This window comes from Clinocottus analis, unplaced genomic scaffold (assembly GCF_023055335.1).
Source record: "Clinocottus analis isolate CAN_PGR_092001 unplaced genomic scaffold, fCliAna1.0.p SCAF_10, whole genome shotgun sequence".
Classification (NCBI taxonomy): domain Eukaryota; kingdom Metazoa; phylum Chordata; class Actinopteri; order Perciformes; family Cottidae; genus Clinocottus; species Clinocottus analis.
In genome coordinates, this window is record NW_027175821.1 from 13,207,673 (window position 1) to 13,222,984 (window position 15,312).

At 40.0% G+C, this 15,312-nt stretch overlaps 2 protein-coding genes across 4 annotated transcripts; one reads left to right on the forward strand and one right to left on the reverse strand.

The window, feature by feature from the left end:
• Positions 1-490: 490 nt before the first annotated feature.
• Positions 491-8,264, reverse strand: tm9sf5 (transmembrane 9 superfamily protein member 5). The gene is made up of 17 exons (XM_068594326.1): positions 7,946-8,264; positions 7,374-7,441; positions 7,180-7,273; positions 6,968-7,095; positions 6,674-6,803; positions 6,112-6,239; positions 5,836-5,950; positions 5,650-5,729; positions 5,435-5,540; positions 4,368-4,500; positions 3,615-3,734; positions 3,467-3,524; positions 3,142-3,301; positions 2,859-3,010; positions 2,643-2,754; positions 2,208-2,379; positions 491-741 (listed from the first exon to the last, which is right to left on the reverse strand). Exons 1-17 carry the CDS (start codon positions 8,081-8,083, stop codon positions 674-676), a joined length of 1,962 nt encoding a protein of 653 aa, XP_068450427.1. The 5' UTR covers positions 8,084-8,264; the 3' UTR covers positions 491-673.
• Positions 8,265-9,606: 1,342 nt separating this feature from the next.
• On the forward strand, positions 9,607-14,777 carry rbmx (RNA binding motif protein X-linked). 3 transcript variants are annotated; one of them, XR_011078284.1, is made up of 10 exons: positions 9,607-9,917; positions 10,025-10,150; positions 10,694-10,800; positions 10,877-11,042; positions 11,182-11,325; positions 11,413-11,530; positions 11,772-11,894; positions 11,975-12,066; positions 14,439-14,531; positions 14,661-14,777. XR_011078284.1 is itself a non-coding variant. In XM_068590902.1 (9 exons), exons 2-9 carry the CDS (start codon positions 10,042-10,044, stop codon positions 13,193-13,195), a joined length of 1,176 nt encoding a protein of 391 aa, XP_068447003.1. In that variant the 5' UTR covers positions 9,607-9,917; positions 10,025-10,041; the 3' UTR covers positions 13,196-13,503. The 3 variants fall into 3 exon arrangements, 2 of the variants coding, with proteins under 2 accessions (XP_068447003.1, XP_068447012.1); XM_068590902.1 differs by lacking the exons at positions 14,439-14,531; positions 14,661-14,777 and adding an exon at positions 12,879-13,503; XM_068590911.1 differs by lacking the exons at positions 14,439-14,531; positions 14,661-14,777 and adding an exon at positions 12,879-13,503 and having other exon boundaries at positions 11,209-11,325.
• The last annotated feature ends 535 nt before the right edge of the window (positions 14,778-15,312 follow it).

Consider the following 15,312-nt stretch of genomic DNA (forward strand, 5'->3'; position numbering starts at 1 on the left):
CATTACAGGCTGCTATTTAAGGATGTATAGCCCCATCTTCACCTTACAAAAAAAAGAAACTCCTACAGATGACAGTCTTTAAGTATCATTCTCTCAGTCACTCTTTCTATACAATATATGTACACACATTTTTTTCCATCATTACATTACAAGTAATGAAAAACAAAACACTTAGCCAAAGGGGAATAGAAAAGCAAAAATACAGAACATTTTACTTTCTCTCGAAAATTAAAATTAAAACATTTCGGCTTTTCTTGTTAAACCCATCCAAACAAACGCTCACGATGACAGATAGATAGATCATTGGAACCCACACTGATTTTCAAGGTGCCACTCAAAATATTACTGGTCAACAGTGAGGACAAAATTATATATATATATATATATATATATATATATATATATATATATATATATATATATATATATATATATATATATATATATATATATATATATATATATATATATATATATATATTAAAAAAAAGAAAGAAAAGAAAACAATAGCAACGTAGGTTTAAAGCACACAAGAGGACGGGCTCTGCTCTTCGGGTCTTTTCTCTGATAAGTGATGGTTTCAGTTCATCGCCGTTCAGACCGCTTTATCACCCAGCCAGCACGGAGGAGGCCAGCACTGCGACAGGAAGGAGTCAGTCTTTCCCTCTGCCTTCTAGTCCACCTTGACCACACTGTAGATCTTATTTACAAACCAGAAGCAGGCGAAGAAGCCAATTGTACCTGAGAGGAAAAGACAGGTTAGAGAAATCATTTGATAAAAAGGGGAACACAAACTATATGAAATAACAAAAAAAACTAACTTAAAAACACCCAAGAGGACTAGCTGTCATTGAAAATCTCTTTTCAAATACGACAAATATGAGAAAGGTCCTGAAATGTATGTACTTCCGGAGCACGGACACAAAAACTAACCGAAGTGTAAAATTTAACAGCCAGCTTGCTGTGGAAGCAAAACCAGACTCAATCCATGAAAAGCTTGGAAGGAAAAAAAAAAACTTTTGACAGCTAAGACAGCAATCTCCTCAAGAACGCACTTCATTTTGTCAGGGAGCGAGCACATTCTCCCACAATGTTGAGAAGCCAGATTGGTCAAAATCCTGGATCAATTCAAGTCCTATCTGACAGCTCAACAGGGGCCAAGCAGCCCAATCCCGAATTAAGTTATGATCAAAGTTGGGATGAGGTGAAAAAGACCGACCAAAAAAAAAAAAAAAAAAATTAAAAGATGGGGCATGAGAGAGATTAGGATTATTTAGATCAAAACTGGAAGCAAGGAGGGAAACTGATAATCTTTTCCTTGAATCCTTGGATTATTTCTTAGTGGTAATCTTTTGACATCTCGTCCCCTTGCTACTTACAGCTCCGTCTTGAGATAGTGTCACGCTGCACTGCAGTGACAAACAGGGCTACAGGCTAACTTCTATCCAATCTAATGACAGAATAATGTCGTCATCATGTGACATCATGGTGGGATGTTTCATAAATATCATAAAGACTAGGCTGTTATCCTTTTCCTGCACACACCCGTACTCTCGTCTGAGTGGGCGTGCGAGAGCCGTACGGGGCTGGAGAGTGCTGTTGCCATGTCAACATGTATCAATCTTTGTCTCCATTAACATGGAGACAAAAGCAGCAACAATGTTCTGTTCATCCTAGCTTTGTGAAGACGTGCGTGGTACATAAATCTGCACAACCTCAAGTCACACGTCTGGATTTTAAGTGCAAGCAAAGAGAAACTCAGCAGAGGTCAGGAATCTTGAGAGCAAACAGACTCATTATCCGTCATGGCAACGAGTAAAAGTGGTCCCTGTATCTTTTGATCTACAGAAAAAAGATTATAAAAAGAAGAAGCTCCCTGATAAAACTAGGCTTTGGCTTGTCAAACAGCAAATCACAGACAGTAGGATTGACCCAAATAAGTCTGCAAAACCAGATCTGACCAAGAGGGACTTTGAACATTCCTGTCTAATTTCCCACAGTCGCTCTGATTTTCAATCAACTTTAAACAAAGATGTTCAAATAGGTCCTTGAGAATGAATGCTCTTTAACTTCATTTGACACAGTGCTTCTTTAGTGTCAGTACAGAAGCACCGTGGCTCTATGACAAGAGGAGGAGAATTATTGCACGAGCAGTAAATCCTTGTGGCTGCCTAAAAAGCTCACGGCACTTCATCTCAAAGACTCACCTGTGAAGAGGAAGAAGATCAGGACCATAATCATAGTGTATCCAAAGTAGAGGATGGTGCTGGCAGCTCCAACTATTTGCAGCTTCGAGAAGAAGTAATGCACAGCGTAGACAAACAGATAGACGGCCGTGAAGCCGCTGGTCAGGAAGGAACGCCACCACCAGTGGTAGTCCTGGACACAGTGCAAAAGAGGGCAAGTCAGGACATGTCAACTGAAGTTACTTTGTTTAGACATGTCATTTGCATAAAATGTAGTCAGTCATTTCTTGGCACAGCACAGACAACAAACATAATCAAAGGGAGGAAAATACTTCAGCTGTTTGCATTTTTATTTCTTCCTGTATTTTCAAGAGTAAGACAATGATATGACAAACATGATGCACTATTAACAGTGAATTTATTTTTTACTGTCATGAGGTCAGCTATAGCAGGTACCTCAGCACATAGGTGGAAGTAGCAGAGCAGAATTGTGGCCTCAGAGCATGTGATGAGTAGAATAATGAAAACCAGGAACAGGAACCCAAACATGTAGTACATCTGATGAGACCTAAAGGATCAAAGACAACAGACGTCAAAGAGCCACACTTGCAGCGAGAGTGCGAGCTGTTCAAAACAGGAATTACAGATTACACATTGCTCCTGTCTTCTTACCAAATGCTGTTGAGGATGAAGAAAAGTTGGATGAAGATGCAGCCAAAGGGCAGGATGCCACCCATCACTATACCAGGAATAGGCTTTGTAAAGAATGACTGCTCAGGAATTTGGCGTGGGATTTGGTTTGTTCGCACGGGTTGTTCAATTGCCTGCACAGGAACACACAGAGTGTGAAAAAGATTGCAAACTCTCTCAAGCACACACACACACACACACACATTTAATCCGTCATCAATAAGTTGAAGTTACACAATTGTATCAATTAGGATGCCTAACTCACAGCTTTCTTGAATCCAAAGTAAGCACCGACGAAGGTCAGGGGCACAGAGATTCCAAACCACAGAGCCAAAATGGCCACCAGAGTGCCAAAGGGGATTGCTGCTGATGAACCCTCCACCCAAAGGATCAGGTTCATCAGGAAGAAGTCTGCAAACACAATACTAGGGAAAAGAGATGGACGACCAAAAATTACACAGAAAAATATAATACATGTAAGAAGCAGTGTGCAAGACAAACTGAGCATCTACAGTGCGACATGTCTCTCCAGGCAGAAACAAAGTACAAAGATGAGACAAATGAAAAGCGGCGTAAAAAAGTGAACTTACCCTGGGCACAAGAGTGCTGTCAGCAAGACGTTTGTCTTCCACTTTTCACCTCCAAAAGCTGAGAGAAGAAACAGAGATGGATGAGGATATCATAAAGAAAAAGATCACACTGAGGGCAACGACTACAACTGTTTTACTGGACTCTTACTTTTGTAAAGGCGTGCAGACACATAGCCAGCGGGCGTGCCCAGCAGAACCCAGAGGACCACAGAACATGTCATGAGCGCCCCTCTGTTCGCCGGTGACAGGAAACCCAGACAGGCCAGGACTAAAGTGGACAAACAGTCATTATACAATCACTCAGACATAACAGCATCATTGCAAATTAGGTACTGAAATATAAATGCAAGACTGCTTTTATTGCAACTCTGATCCGCGGCCCCATGACTTTAGTCTGTAAAACCTTAACTGGCATGACAGTGTATGGGCCTTTCAATACATCATCTTGGTTAAAAATGCAGTTTGATTTATTTTAGAGGCTCCAACAGAAATGCCTTCAACTTTGCTTTGAACTTCTTTTTACAGGAAATGTCTAACTGCCTCCCTGAATATCAGGACGTTTGTTACATGTTGGTAAAATAAAACTGGACAAAGGGAACTAAGTATGTAAAATATAAGAGTATGTTTTGAGAGGTAGTGGAAGTTAAAACTCAGCTAGTTGTCTTGAAAGTTTCAAATAATGTATTTAAATGCAGTTTCCACATGCACACTGTTTTTATATATATATAGCTCTAATTAATACATGTTGACTAACATGACTGAATACAACATCATGACATATTTTCAGTGTGAATGAAAACAATGTGACACTGGGGCCAGAACACAAAAGCAAAACGGATTCATCAAGTTCAGTATGTGTAATTACTATCAGTATCACAGCTTAATGTAAAATAGTCCTTACAGAGAGTGATGAAGGTCATGATGAAGATCTGGGTGCCCTGTCCGAGGAACACAGACAACAACATGCCCTTCCTGGGGGGACGGAACACGTCACCGTGCACCTGCTTCCACCCCGACTCCTCCTGTGCGTCCTCCTGGGAAGGGAGGTGGAAAGCCATACAGCGACAGTCACAATCAAGAGAGTAATGAACATTTGAAAGCAATAAAAGTTAAAGTTTAACCCACCACCAAGCAGTAAATACTAACTCACCTGTTAGCAAGGAAAAACAAGATGGAGACAGAAAACTTAGTTTACCAAAAGCTGTAAAATGTGGTGTGAACACCGCTCAGTCAATTCTTTATCGCCCTGTCTTTACTGTTTCACATTAAAAAGTATTCGCACCATATTTTACATTGTGTTCTAATGTGCCAATTTACCTTAATCACTACCCCAAACACCTGATTTATTAAACACAAAAAGTTTCTGTTCAAAACAGCTTTCAATACGCTTACGTAGAGTACAGAGGATTTCTGGGTCGTTGGAAGCTTTATCAAGTCAGCCTGTGAAATGTAACAAAATATTCATAATTCTGGGTAGTGTGCACCCAGTGTGCTGGGCCGTATTGCACACTGCAGGATTACACCATGTAACGGTCATCAAGATGACCAGTAAACACACACTTACTGCCAGGTGAAAACCTCAACCTCTGATATTTGTGAGTTTAATAGTTCAGCTAAAATCTAATAAATTACATTATCGTCTGTGGAATAAGAGGAATGTGCTGTAACTACAGGCATTAAGTGTCACAATAGCACAATAGCGTAGCCTCAATAATGTCTGCTCATTAGCTAGAAACAAGATTGCTCTAAAAAGTTCCCAAAAAGTTATTTTCTCAGAACATGTACCATCTACTTTGAATAGTTCATTTGCATGGTGGCAGCATGTTGACAGAACAAGAACTAATGAAATTAAAATTGTACCGTTAAAAACTAACAGCTACATTTTCAAAAAGTCTTCTCTTGCATGCTCGTGCTCATATACACATCTGGATCAGCTTCAACTGAGACCGAGTTCTACAATGCCTTTACCTGGTCCACTTGGTTGTATCTGGCAATGTCCTTGTGCAGGGTTCTGAGCATGATCATGGCAACCATGCCAGATAGGAAAAGGACGATGACCAAGGAGTTCATGATGCTGGACAAACACACAAGACATACCATGGCATCAACTAACAAACATTAAGACCCAGGGAGTTTTAGAGAGACTGTTTCTGTGGTGCACAATGTGAAAAATATCTTCATACCTAAACCATTGGATGTTGGTGTGAGGCATGGAAACTAGGATGTAGTCCCACCTAGAGGCCCACTTGATAGAATTGTTTTCCTGCAAAATGTTTGCAAAAAACATCACACACACACACAAATAAATAAATAAATAATATTAGTTATAGTACAATTGATTATATAGTAATAATGTATTGGAGGCCTACCTCAAATGTGACAGAGTAGGTGTAAACTATTGAGACTTCATTTTCAAACACCCCAGGGACCTCCATTGGGGTGCCTCCTTCACAACTTGGGTTTTTTTCATCTGCTTGTTTGATACTGTTGTGCACAAAACACACAAAATCTCTCATGTTAGATGATCACAAATCTAGTGTTGGTTATGACTGGCGAGTTGTAATTTGGTTGCATTGTGTTGAGGTAGATTAGACATACATCAAAATGTGTTCACATCATATTAAACTACTACCAACCGCAATTACCTCTTTGGCTCCAGAGTGGCAGCGACCAATCGAGCCCCTCTCCATCCTTCTTGTGCTCCACTGTGGTAAGTGATCTTGATGTCTACATGGTTAAAGACGTAAAACATGTTCTTCTTGTTGAACTCAGTCTGAAAAAAAGAAAAATTAAAATGTTACTCAATATCAAGTACTCAGAGATATTTGTTTACAAATCTAACCTTGAGAAATCTATGTTGTTAAGTATCTTCCATACTGGAATTATCTCATTCAAAATATTCCATAAAATGCATCTCTAGTTATTATTAAATACCGTTTGAGACTAAATTGCATTTAATTGTTAAATTACAGATTTTTTTTTGTTCTTTTATTTGTTTCATACAATAAGCTAATGTGCTCTATAAAATACTCACTAAAGTCAGCTAAATTATCATTAAGTTCTTATCTATATTGGTCTGGGACAACCCTTTACAAAATCAAGATTCCTGTCAAAATGAGAAACCACTTGACAAGCAGATGAACAATTATCTTAAACTAAATATGTAAAGTAGACTACACACGTTCCAAGACAGAAATCACAACTCACATTGATAACACAAGCATCTTTTGCTCGGCCATCTAAGGTAACGAGGCAGCCAATGGGGAAGCCTGGGTTGCAGTACTTCTGACCATCTTCCACATCATAGCACCAAGTCACCGGCATGTTGTCAATGATCCTGAAAATAAAAAAATATTCACCTCAACAAAGTTCTTGATAAATAAAGTCTGTGCATGTATTTGTATGTTAGCTTTCCTGCGGTTGCACATTGTTCAAACAAACCCCACCCTTTACTTCACGTAAAGATTCACAGTACAATAGAATAAAATAAAATATACAAACCAGTGGTGCTGGTAGTTCAGCTGCATTCCCATCTTAAGAAAATCCAGTTTGGCGACATTGTCCTGGTTATCTTTCTTGTAGGTTTTGGTGCACACCTTCTTGCATTTCACATCTTGCTTGAAGCTGACCTGTGAAAGGCAAATAAGAGTAAGGTTACATTAATATAATGCATTAAACAAATGTATATGGAACATTTTAGGGTTAACACCTACCTTGTAGGGTGAAGACTCAATTCGTTCACCAAACAGCACCTGGCCAAGGTTCTCAGAAGGCCTCAATTCATTGTCATCTTGGCAGAAGTCAAACCTTTAACAGTTTGATAGATGGTCACACACACATAAGATGTGGTTTACTTTAAAACATATATTTCGCAAATGGCATCAAGGAGAAACAAACTGTTACTTACACATCATACTCATAAGGCAACACTGACTCCACAGAGTCCAAGCGATTCACAAACAGCTGAATTTCTGTCTGTAAAGAAGCAAAACCAGTTTATCTTTCAGTCTATATTTGTTCTGTAACTGAACACATTGTTTTACACAGGCCAAAAGCTGACAGGTTGAGGTTGCCCATCGTTTTTTTGGTCACTCTAAACAAGCACGAGCAGGTAACGTAAGAAGAGTAGTGGTCAGTCAAGAAAAGTAACGTCATCACTCGATAATTGACTCAGAGCTCATATGTCAATAATCTCTTGGTGGGGTGGTGACCGACCCGACACCTCGATAGTTTATACAGTCCCGTGGTCACAACATTCATTAGTAACGAGCATCGCTAGATCACGTTATCTTACTATGGATTAGCACGTTTGGCAGGGCTGCGGTGCCAGGTAATAGACTGGGCCTAAAGAGAGGCATGGCTAGCTAGCAAGATTAAAGAAGACAACACATTTAAATGAATATGCCAATTCCAACTGCAGAATGTAAATACACTAACGTACTTTACATAACAATGGTCGGTCTCGTGAATTCAACTTACCTGGCAATCTTCACCGCCTTTGTCTTTTTCACAAAAACTCACTGGGGCTAAACCCGGAAGATAAAACGCAGAACACGAACAGAAAAACGAGACTAGCGAATAAACCAGCACAGAACCAGAGTGTATCCGCCTCTTCATTGTATCACAGACAGGGCTCTTCTTAGATTGTATATACTTATGTTCAAGGACTCCTTCTTCTAAGGAGAAGGGATGTTTGCTAGCTATATACTGTTAGCTAGCTCCGTCTTTCTACTCGGGACGCAGTAGCTCGTATGCCTTGGGCTCAAGCAGCATCGGTGACGTTCAACTCCATCAAGTTATGTGGAAGTCACAAGAACAGCACCGGAAGTGTAACGATTTTACCTTCAAAATAAGGTTAGCTCGTAAGTATTCTGATTAGTATGTAGGATGTATACATTTGTAACAGAAGTCTATTCAACAATGGCGGATTATTTATAGGTTACGTTTCGTAAGAATAAAATGAAAATCAATTAAATGTTCAATTTAATTCAAGTATATACACAGTGGTTTTATGTTGAAAGGAAAAGAATCCGACTTCCTATATTGTTCTGACCGACTTGCTTGACACCGTGGAAGTAACACTGACGTTGCTTATTGATTCCTGCGTAAACATCCTCCTTTTCTCTATGAACAGCAACGTCACTGTGCTTTATACTGAACATTAGTTACAAAAACGAGTATATGCGGGGGTTTTTTGTATGTGAAAGATATGCAAAGGGCATTGAAGATAAGACAAAAGTAACAACCACATTACGATTTCTGAATTTTAAAACATTTGTAAAGCTTCAAGCACCAATTAAATTAATATGCTGCTTACATGTCGAAGCATCAATATTGATAATACAACTTAAATAATGTAATACTAATACTCTGTAATAAATTGTTCTTTTTGTACCTTAAATATATTTAAGTACAATTTTTTTTGCATGACTTTTACATATATTGTCTTGCACCCTTTTTATGTGGTAACCTTTACTTAAAAGGAGGGCAAAAAAGTTGCCAATAGAGGCGTCCGATTCCACAACTTTCTTGAGCCCATTTATTTGATACCGTGCAGTTAAATACAACTGAAAGTTCCAACTAAGTTCAAGTTGATACTGGTGAATTTAGAAATGGATGACTAATCAAAAGGAATAAGTGAGGGGTTAAACATAACACATGCCCCCACACATGGCAAGACCCCATGGGCACATGTCCCGTCATGCTCATTTATAACACAATAGATATAAAGTTACAAAATGTTTATAATAATGTAATACGCAAGAAATTGGTAATACATTGTACTTATAGTACCTTAACTATATTTAAGTGCAATTTTGACTTCAAGACTTTTACATATATTGTCTTGCACCATTTGTATGTGGTATGTGCCTTTACTTCAAATAAATTGGTGCACACGGAATTGTAGAATAATTTAGTATGTTCTGCTTTTCTTTTAAAATCATATGTCAAACAACTTTAAGTTGTTATTCCATGATTTTGTGACATCATTTTGAAGACAATGTCATTTAGTAGAATACCGTGTGAATGTGTCCTTAGGAGCGGATACTATAAATAGGACACACACACTGCAAACAGTAATAATTTTAAACCTGACTGAAGGCGGCAGCGTCACGTTTTGGGCCGTCTGTTCAACCGGAAGCAGAGAAGACGAAGAAGTAAACGAAGAAGAAAGAAGGGCCAGAAACAACCGTGCAGCGCCGTCGCTTACACAAAGCCGCGAACAGTGCAGTCTGTTAACAGCTGGCTGCGTGCATACTTAATACAAACCACATAGCACTGTTGATTTTTTACTTTTACTTTTTAAAACAGCGTGTTGTCGTCGGAAAGCTCGAGTTAGTAACGTTAGCTGGAGTACCTGCTAGCTAGCGTGAGCAAAGTCACAAAAACAGCTGGCACGTTTATCGCCATTTTGCGCATTCAACAGCCGAAGACTTTCCCCAGGAGCGAGGTAATCACCACAGATATGTCTGGACACCGAGGGAAAAACGAGTAGCAGGCCTCTGTCTGCAAATTGTACTAGTTTCAGTATTAAGTACGACGCTTGTTTGTTTGCAGGCGGTGTGTGGCTTAGCATGGCAGAGGCGGACCGACCAGGGAAGCTCTTCATCGGTGGGCTGAACACCGAGACCACCGAGAAGGCCCTTGAGCAGTATTTCAGTAAATATGGCAGGATTGTCGAAGGTGCGACCAGAACTACTGTTTATCATCTTATTTTCAATTCTTACCGTGGTTGACTCTGGATAAATTGTTAACATATCGTCAGTTTACTTATTTCTTACAATTTCCCGCTTTTAATTTGATGCATATCAAAAGCGTGTAGCCTCGCTGTAATTAGAAAAGCATCACATCTCTGACTTCACATTTTAGGAGGATAACCGTAAGACTCACTTTTTTACTTTTAGTTGTTATGAATTTGAGAATTTTTGTTTTAATATAGCAATGAATCATGAGTGAATCTCTCTCCCCCCTCCTCCTTTACTCCAGTCCCCACTCTTTCTCTTCACTTAACATGAAGGACCTTGTTTATTATTTTAGTGCAGGAGTTTCGTCATAAAGGGAACTCATGAAAATATTTATCTTGGTTTATAAAAGGGGGAAGTTTTATCAAACTTTCACTGTTGCTAGATGCATCATTGTTGTGCTTTTGTGAGACCATAATGTAATTAGCATAATCTACGAGTCACAAAGCACAAGCTCTCCGCTCACTGTATTTTCTGATTTTAGTTATTTTGATGAAAGACCGTGAGACAAACAAATCAAGAGGCTTTGCCTTTGTCACTTTTGAAAGTCCGGCTGACGCAAAGGATGCAGCCCGTGAGATGAACGGAAAGGTGAGTACACTTTCTAATCAGCCATAATCTGAAAAAAAAGATCGGTTTGTGATTGTAATTTGAACTCTTCGGCCAGTCTCTTGATGGGAAACCTATCAAAGTGGAGCAAGCAACCAAGCCTCAGTTTGAGAGTGCTGGCAGACGAGGACCTCCACCAATGCATTCACGCAGTCGTGGTCCACCCAGAGGCCCCCGTGGTTCCAGGGGGGGTCCTGGTGGGATGAGGAGCCCACCATCCAGAGGTAAATTATTAATGTGTTCAGTTGAGTTTCTACAATAATATAATGTGTGTTCATAGTAAAATATTCTGACTGAATGTAGTTTTGTTAATCATCTTTGGGGCCTAGTGTGTTAATATTTGCATCTCTTGTCTGTGAAAAGACTACTATGATAATTCAGGGAATGTAGAACCCTTCTTTAAAGGGATGTCATCCAGGGGTCCTCCTCCAATGAAGAGAGGACCCCCAGTTCGCAATGGAGGTCCCCCACCCAAGAGGTCTGCCCCATCTGGTCCCATGAGCAGAAGTAAGTGGCTGTGTAGAATTCAACAGCTCTCAAGCAAGTACCCAGACATTTTTGGTGATGTTTATTGTGTTGCTTGATATGTTCCAGCCCCCATGTCAAGGGACAGGGATTCCTATGGTCCACCCCCTCCCCGCAGAGACTCAATGATGTCCAGGAGGGATGACTATCCATCACCAAGAGATGACCATTACAACTCTAAAGAAAGGTGTGGTATTTAGTTCTAGTTAATTTCATTACAATGGTGGGAAAGTATTACCCAAGTTTTTGCAGGTTTTGCTGAGCAGAAACAAAAGTATTTGGAATGTATAATATCTATAGCGTTTTATTACAATAAACTAAGTTACTTTAGTGAAATAGAAAAGTTAACAGTATACATCTTAGGCAAAAAAAACAGCATCTGCTATAACGTAATTCGAGTTTTGTAGTTATTTTGCTATGTTTTACAGCTACTCCAGTCGGGATTATAATTCAAGAGATTCAAGAGACTATGGACCTCCTCAGAGAGATTATTCATTCAGAGAATATTCCAGTTCCCGAGATGATTGTGGCTCAATGTCAAGAGGATACAGGTATGGGTTGATTAAAAAAAGTTAAAGACTGAGATTCAAGCTCATCTGGTCCTTAAATAATGTTTGTTTTTCTTATGTAGTGACCGTGATGGTTATGGTGGAGGCCGGGAACCCAGAAGCTATGGGGACCGTTCAAGTGGTGGTTCCTACAGAGATTCATTTGATGGTTACGGTAAGATATGACTGCATTAGTGTAATGACGACAGATTACCACTGTGGCACAAAGAAAGAAGAGCTGCACGAATAACCAACCAATTCATACCATTGAGTACCGCAATCGCCAGTCACAAGAAACTGCCGTTTGTCTTCTCCCAAGAGGAAATTTCAGGCAGCCTCGTAAAGCTTTTTCTTTCACTTTGAAGCACCCCTGACCTGCGATCCAAGTTGCATAGTTTCATACTATTAAGAATATATGGCCATTGGCATCTCAACTGAAAAACAAAATTATATTCAAAAGCTGTGTCCACATATCACAGTCCATGTTGGCGCGGCATTCGGCAAAACAATCAGTTTGTGGCAATATCATGCAAAATATTAAATGAGCTCCAGAGAGTTTGCAACCATAAGGAACCCCAAAAAGTCCTTGGAAACATCTGTTGACCACTGAGTATGTGTTGGCTAGCAAAGCACTCCCTCAAGGAGTAACGTTCAAAAAACCATCAAGACAACTCTGAAAACTTCGTCCTTACCTGCAATTCTGACACTTGGAGCTCTAAAAGGAAAACTGGCTTCTCAAATCAATGGCATGCTGAAATGGGTAACACTGCCCATTTATTCCCTGTGCTTGGATATATTACTGCCCATATCGACTAAGTGTCCATGTTAAACGTAAGATCGATAACATGATGGGACATTTAAACATGTCGTCCATTGAATTTATTTGTCAGCGAATGAATTCTATTGGCAAAAGAAAATGAGCACTTCACAGTGCAAGAAAATGTATAAATTGAACCTTGCCAATTACTTGACCCATTGACCCTGCAGGTAACTCTCGCAGCGCCCCACCTTCACGGGGCCCCCCACCATCCTATGGTGGGAGCAGTGGAAGCGGTCGTTACGATGACTTTGGCAGCAGTTCCCGGGATGGCTATGGCAGTCGTGACAGTTACACCAGCAGTCGGAGTGAACCATATCCACCTAGCCGTGGTGAGCGAATGGGCAGGCAGGAGAGGGGCCCAGCTCCCCCTGTTGAGAGAGGCTACCCTCCTCGTGATTCATACAGCAGCTCAAGTCGTGGAGGGCCACGTGGTGGGCGCGGAGGCAATCGGCCTGATAGAGGGATGGCTCGCAGCAGATACTGAACTGGACTTGGAAATCGCATTAAAGCAAACCGTATTCTCCGTGCACAGTTATCAAGTATTGTGGAAGACATCTGACAACCAGACAAATTCGACATGTCTAAATCTGTGGATTATGAAGCTTATCCTGTATCCTGACTTTTCCAGTTTTTTATGTGTAAAAGTAATTTTTTTTTAGTATTTCTCTTGGTCGTGTAACAGTACAGTTACCAAGTGAGTGTTAGTTTTTGTACATTCAGTGCTGTTGGAATCTGCAATGCCCTTTTCAGTCTGGCTTTCCTACTCTAATAAAGCTTTTAGTTGTACCTTGACCACTGCTCATCGATTTTCAAACCAGGACCAGAGACCGTAACATGAATGTAAAGTTGCAACATGATCTCGTTGAACTATGCTCTCTGCAAAGCATTGGTGAGTCTCAGCCCATGCTGTACAGTTGAGTGACTTGAGTTCCTTCCTAACACAAATGTGCCATCAACTGGACGCTACTGTTTTCAAGGGTTAGGCACATGTTACTGTCAAGATGTTTTAATGTAGTTTCCTTGGAAATGGATCCATCACCCTAGAGCCATTTGATGGCATGCAACGACAAAACCAAAGGCAACAACAACCAAATGCAACTCGACTGGTAGTCAACAGCTGGTAAGCAAAGCAAACCTCTTTGTTTCTCATCTGTAAATGAGTTTCTCTTTGTCCTGTATTGCAATCTCCCCACAAATGGTGGTACTCAAGACAACTTTTGCCTCAGAAGACAAAAAAAAGGAGTTCAACTGAATGCCTTTTTCACTGTAGTCGGTGTTCACCAGCTAACATTGTCGAAAGTGCAGCAACATCCTGAGAAGTTTCGTCCCTTTTCAGCAATGAAAGTTTAACCGCCATTTTCCCAACGGTGCCCTCACAAATGACCCTTTTTAACCAACCGTCAAACTCGGTCACATGATTGGCGACAGTGCATTTCAAACCATTATTATAGATGTCCCAAGTATTTATAAGAACTTTGTCTTGCTGAAAATTAAAAGCCATTTTATTAACTAGGAGCCATTTTCTCAGTATCAAAACCTTTTCCACGAGCATGCCAATCGAAACAATGGAGACCTCTGGAAGAACACCACCGTCCTAACTGCCAAACTGGAAACAATCGCAGAAGCAAATTCGCAGTCGGACCACGGACTAAAACATAGTTTTCAGATGTTTTATGAATACATGATAAAGAGATGGGCAATGTGTTAATTGTATGTTGTCATTGCAGGATGAATACCCCGCCAAGGCAACTGCCCTTGCAATTGACCTGAATTTTGTCCTCAAGAAGTTGGAACAATTAAACCTCAGTGCACCAGTGTCGGTAAGTCTATAGTTCAATAACTTCTTTGTCAAATAAAGTTCTGTGTCTTGCATAGAAAAGGTTGATTTATTTATATCCCTGTACAATACAATTGTTTTGTAATTGGTTGTAATGTTCACTGTCTTTCAGATGCTGGCGCAGGTTTCTGTTGTGGGCGCTGGTGTAACCTTGTCTTCAAGTGGAAAAGCGTGTTTAGTGCGAAGAACACAATCTCAGGATTTGCTCAGATGAAAGTGTTTATGGTGTTTTAAATAAAGACTATAAAGAATCTTTTGTTGACTGACTTTTGTTTTATGATATAAACATGCAATGAGCACAATTCTTCCCAAAATTGCTTTCTATAGTTAATTTTTAAATTGGGGTGGATGTGTTTGTGGGACAAACTATTTTTTTCTCCCCATTCTGAAGCATGATGATCAGCTTTTACTTTAATGAATATGTAGATCAAATGAGGCCATATTTCCTATTGCAAATACCACAATGAAACGTAGATTCATTAATAATGGACACACGGGTTGTGTCAACTTCAGCATGACTCAATTTGCATCGTGATAATTATTTTAAACTATACTGAGGATGCAATAAGCATTAACCTCCAGCGTAATGAGTGAGACAGTTTACATGTCGCATATCCAGTTAACCCTACAGATTCCCAGCTCCCTGTTGTTTCCTTTTCATTGCTGCATTGGCACTTGTAACATTAGAGAAAGTGCCCTCTGCCAACACGAGCTCCTCTGCAGAGGAAAACGACTCCTGTCTATTGTTGAGGTGCCTATTTGCC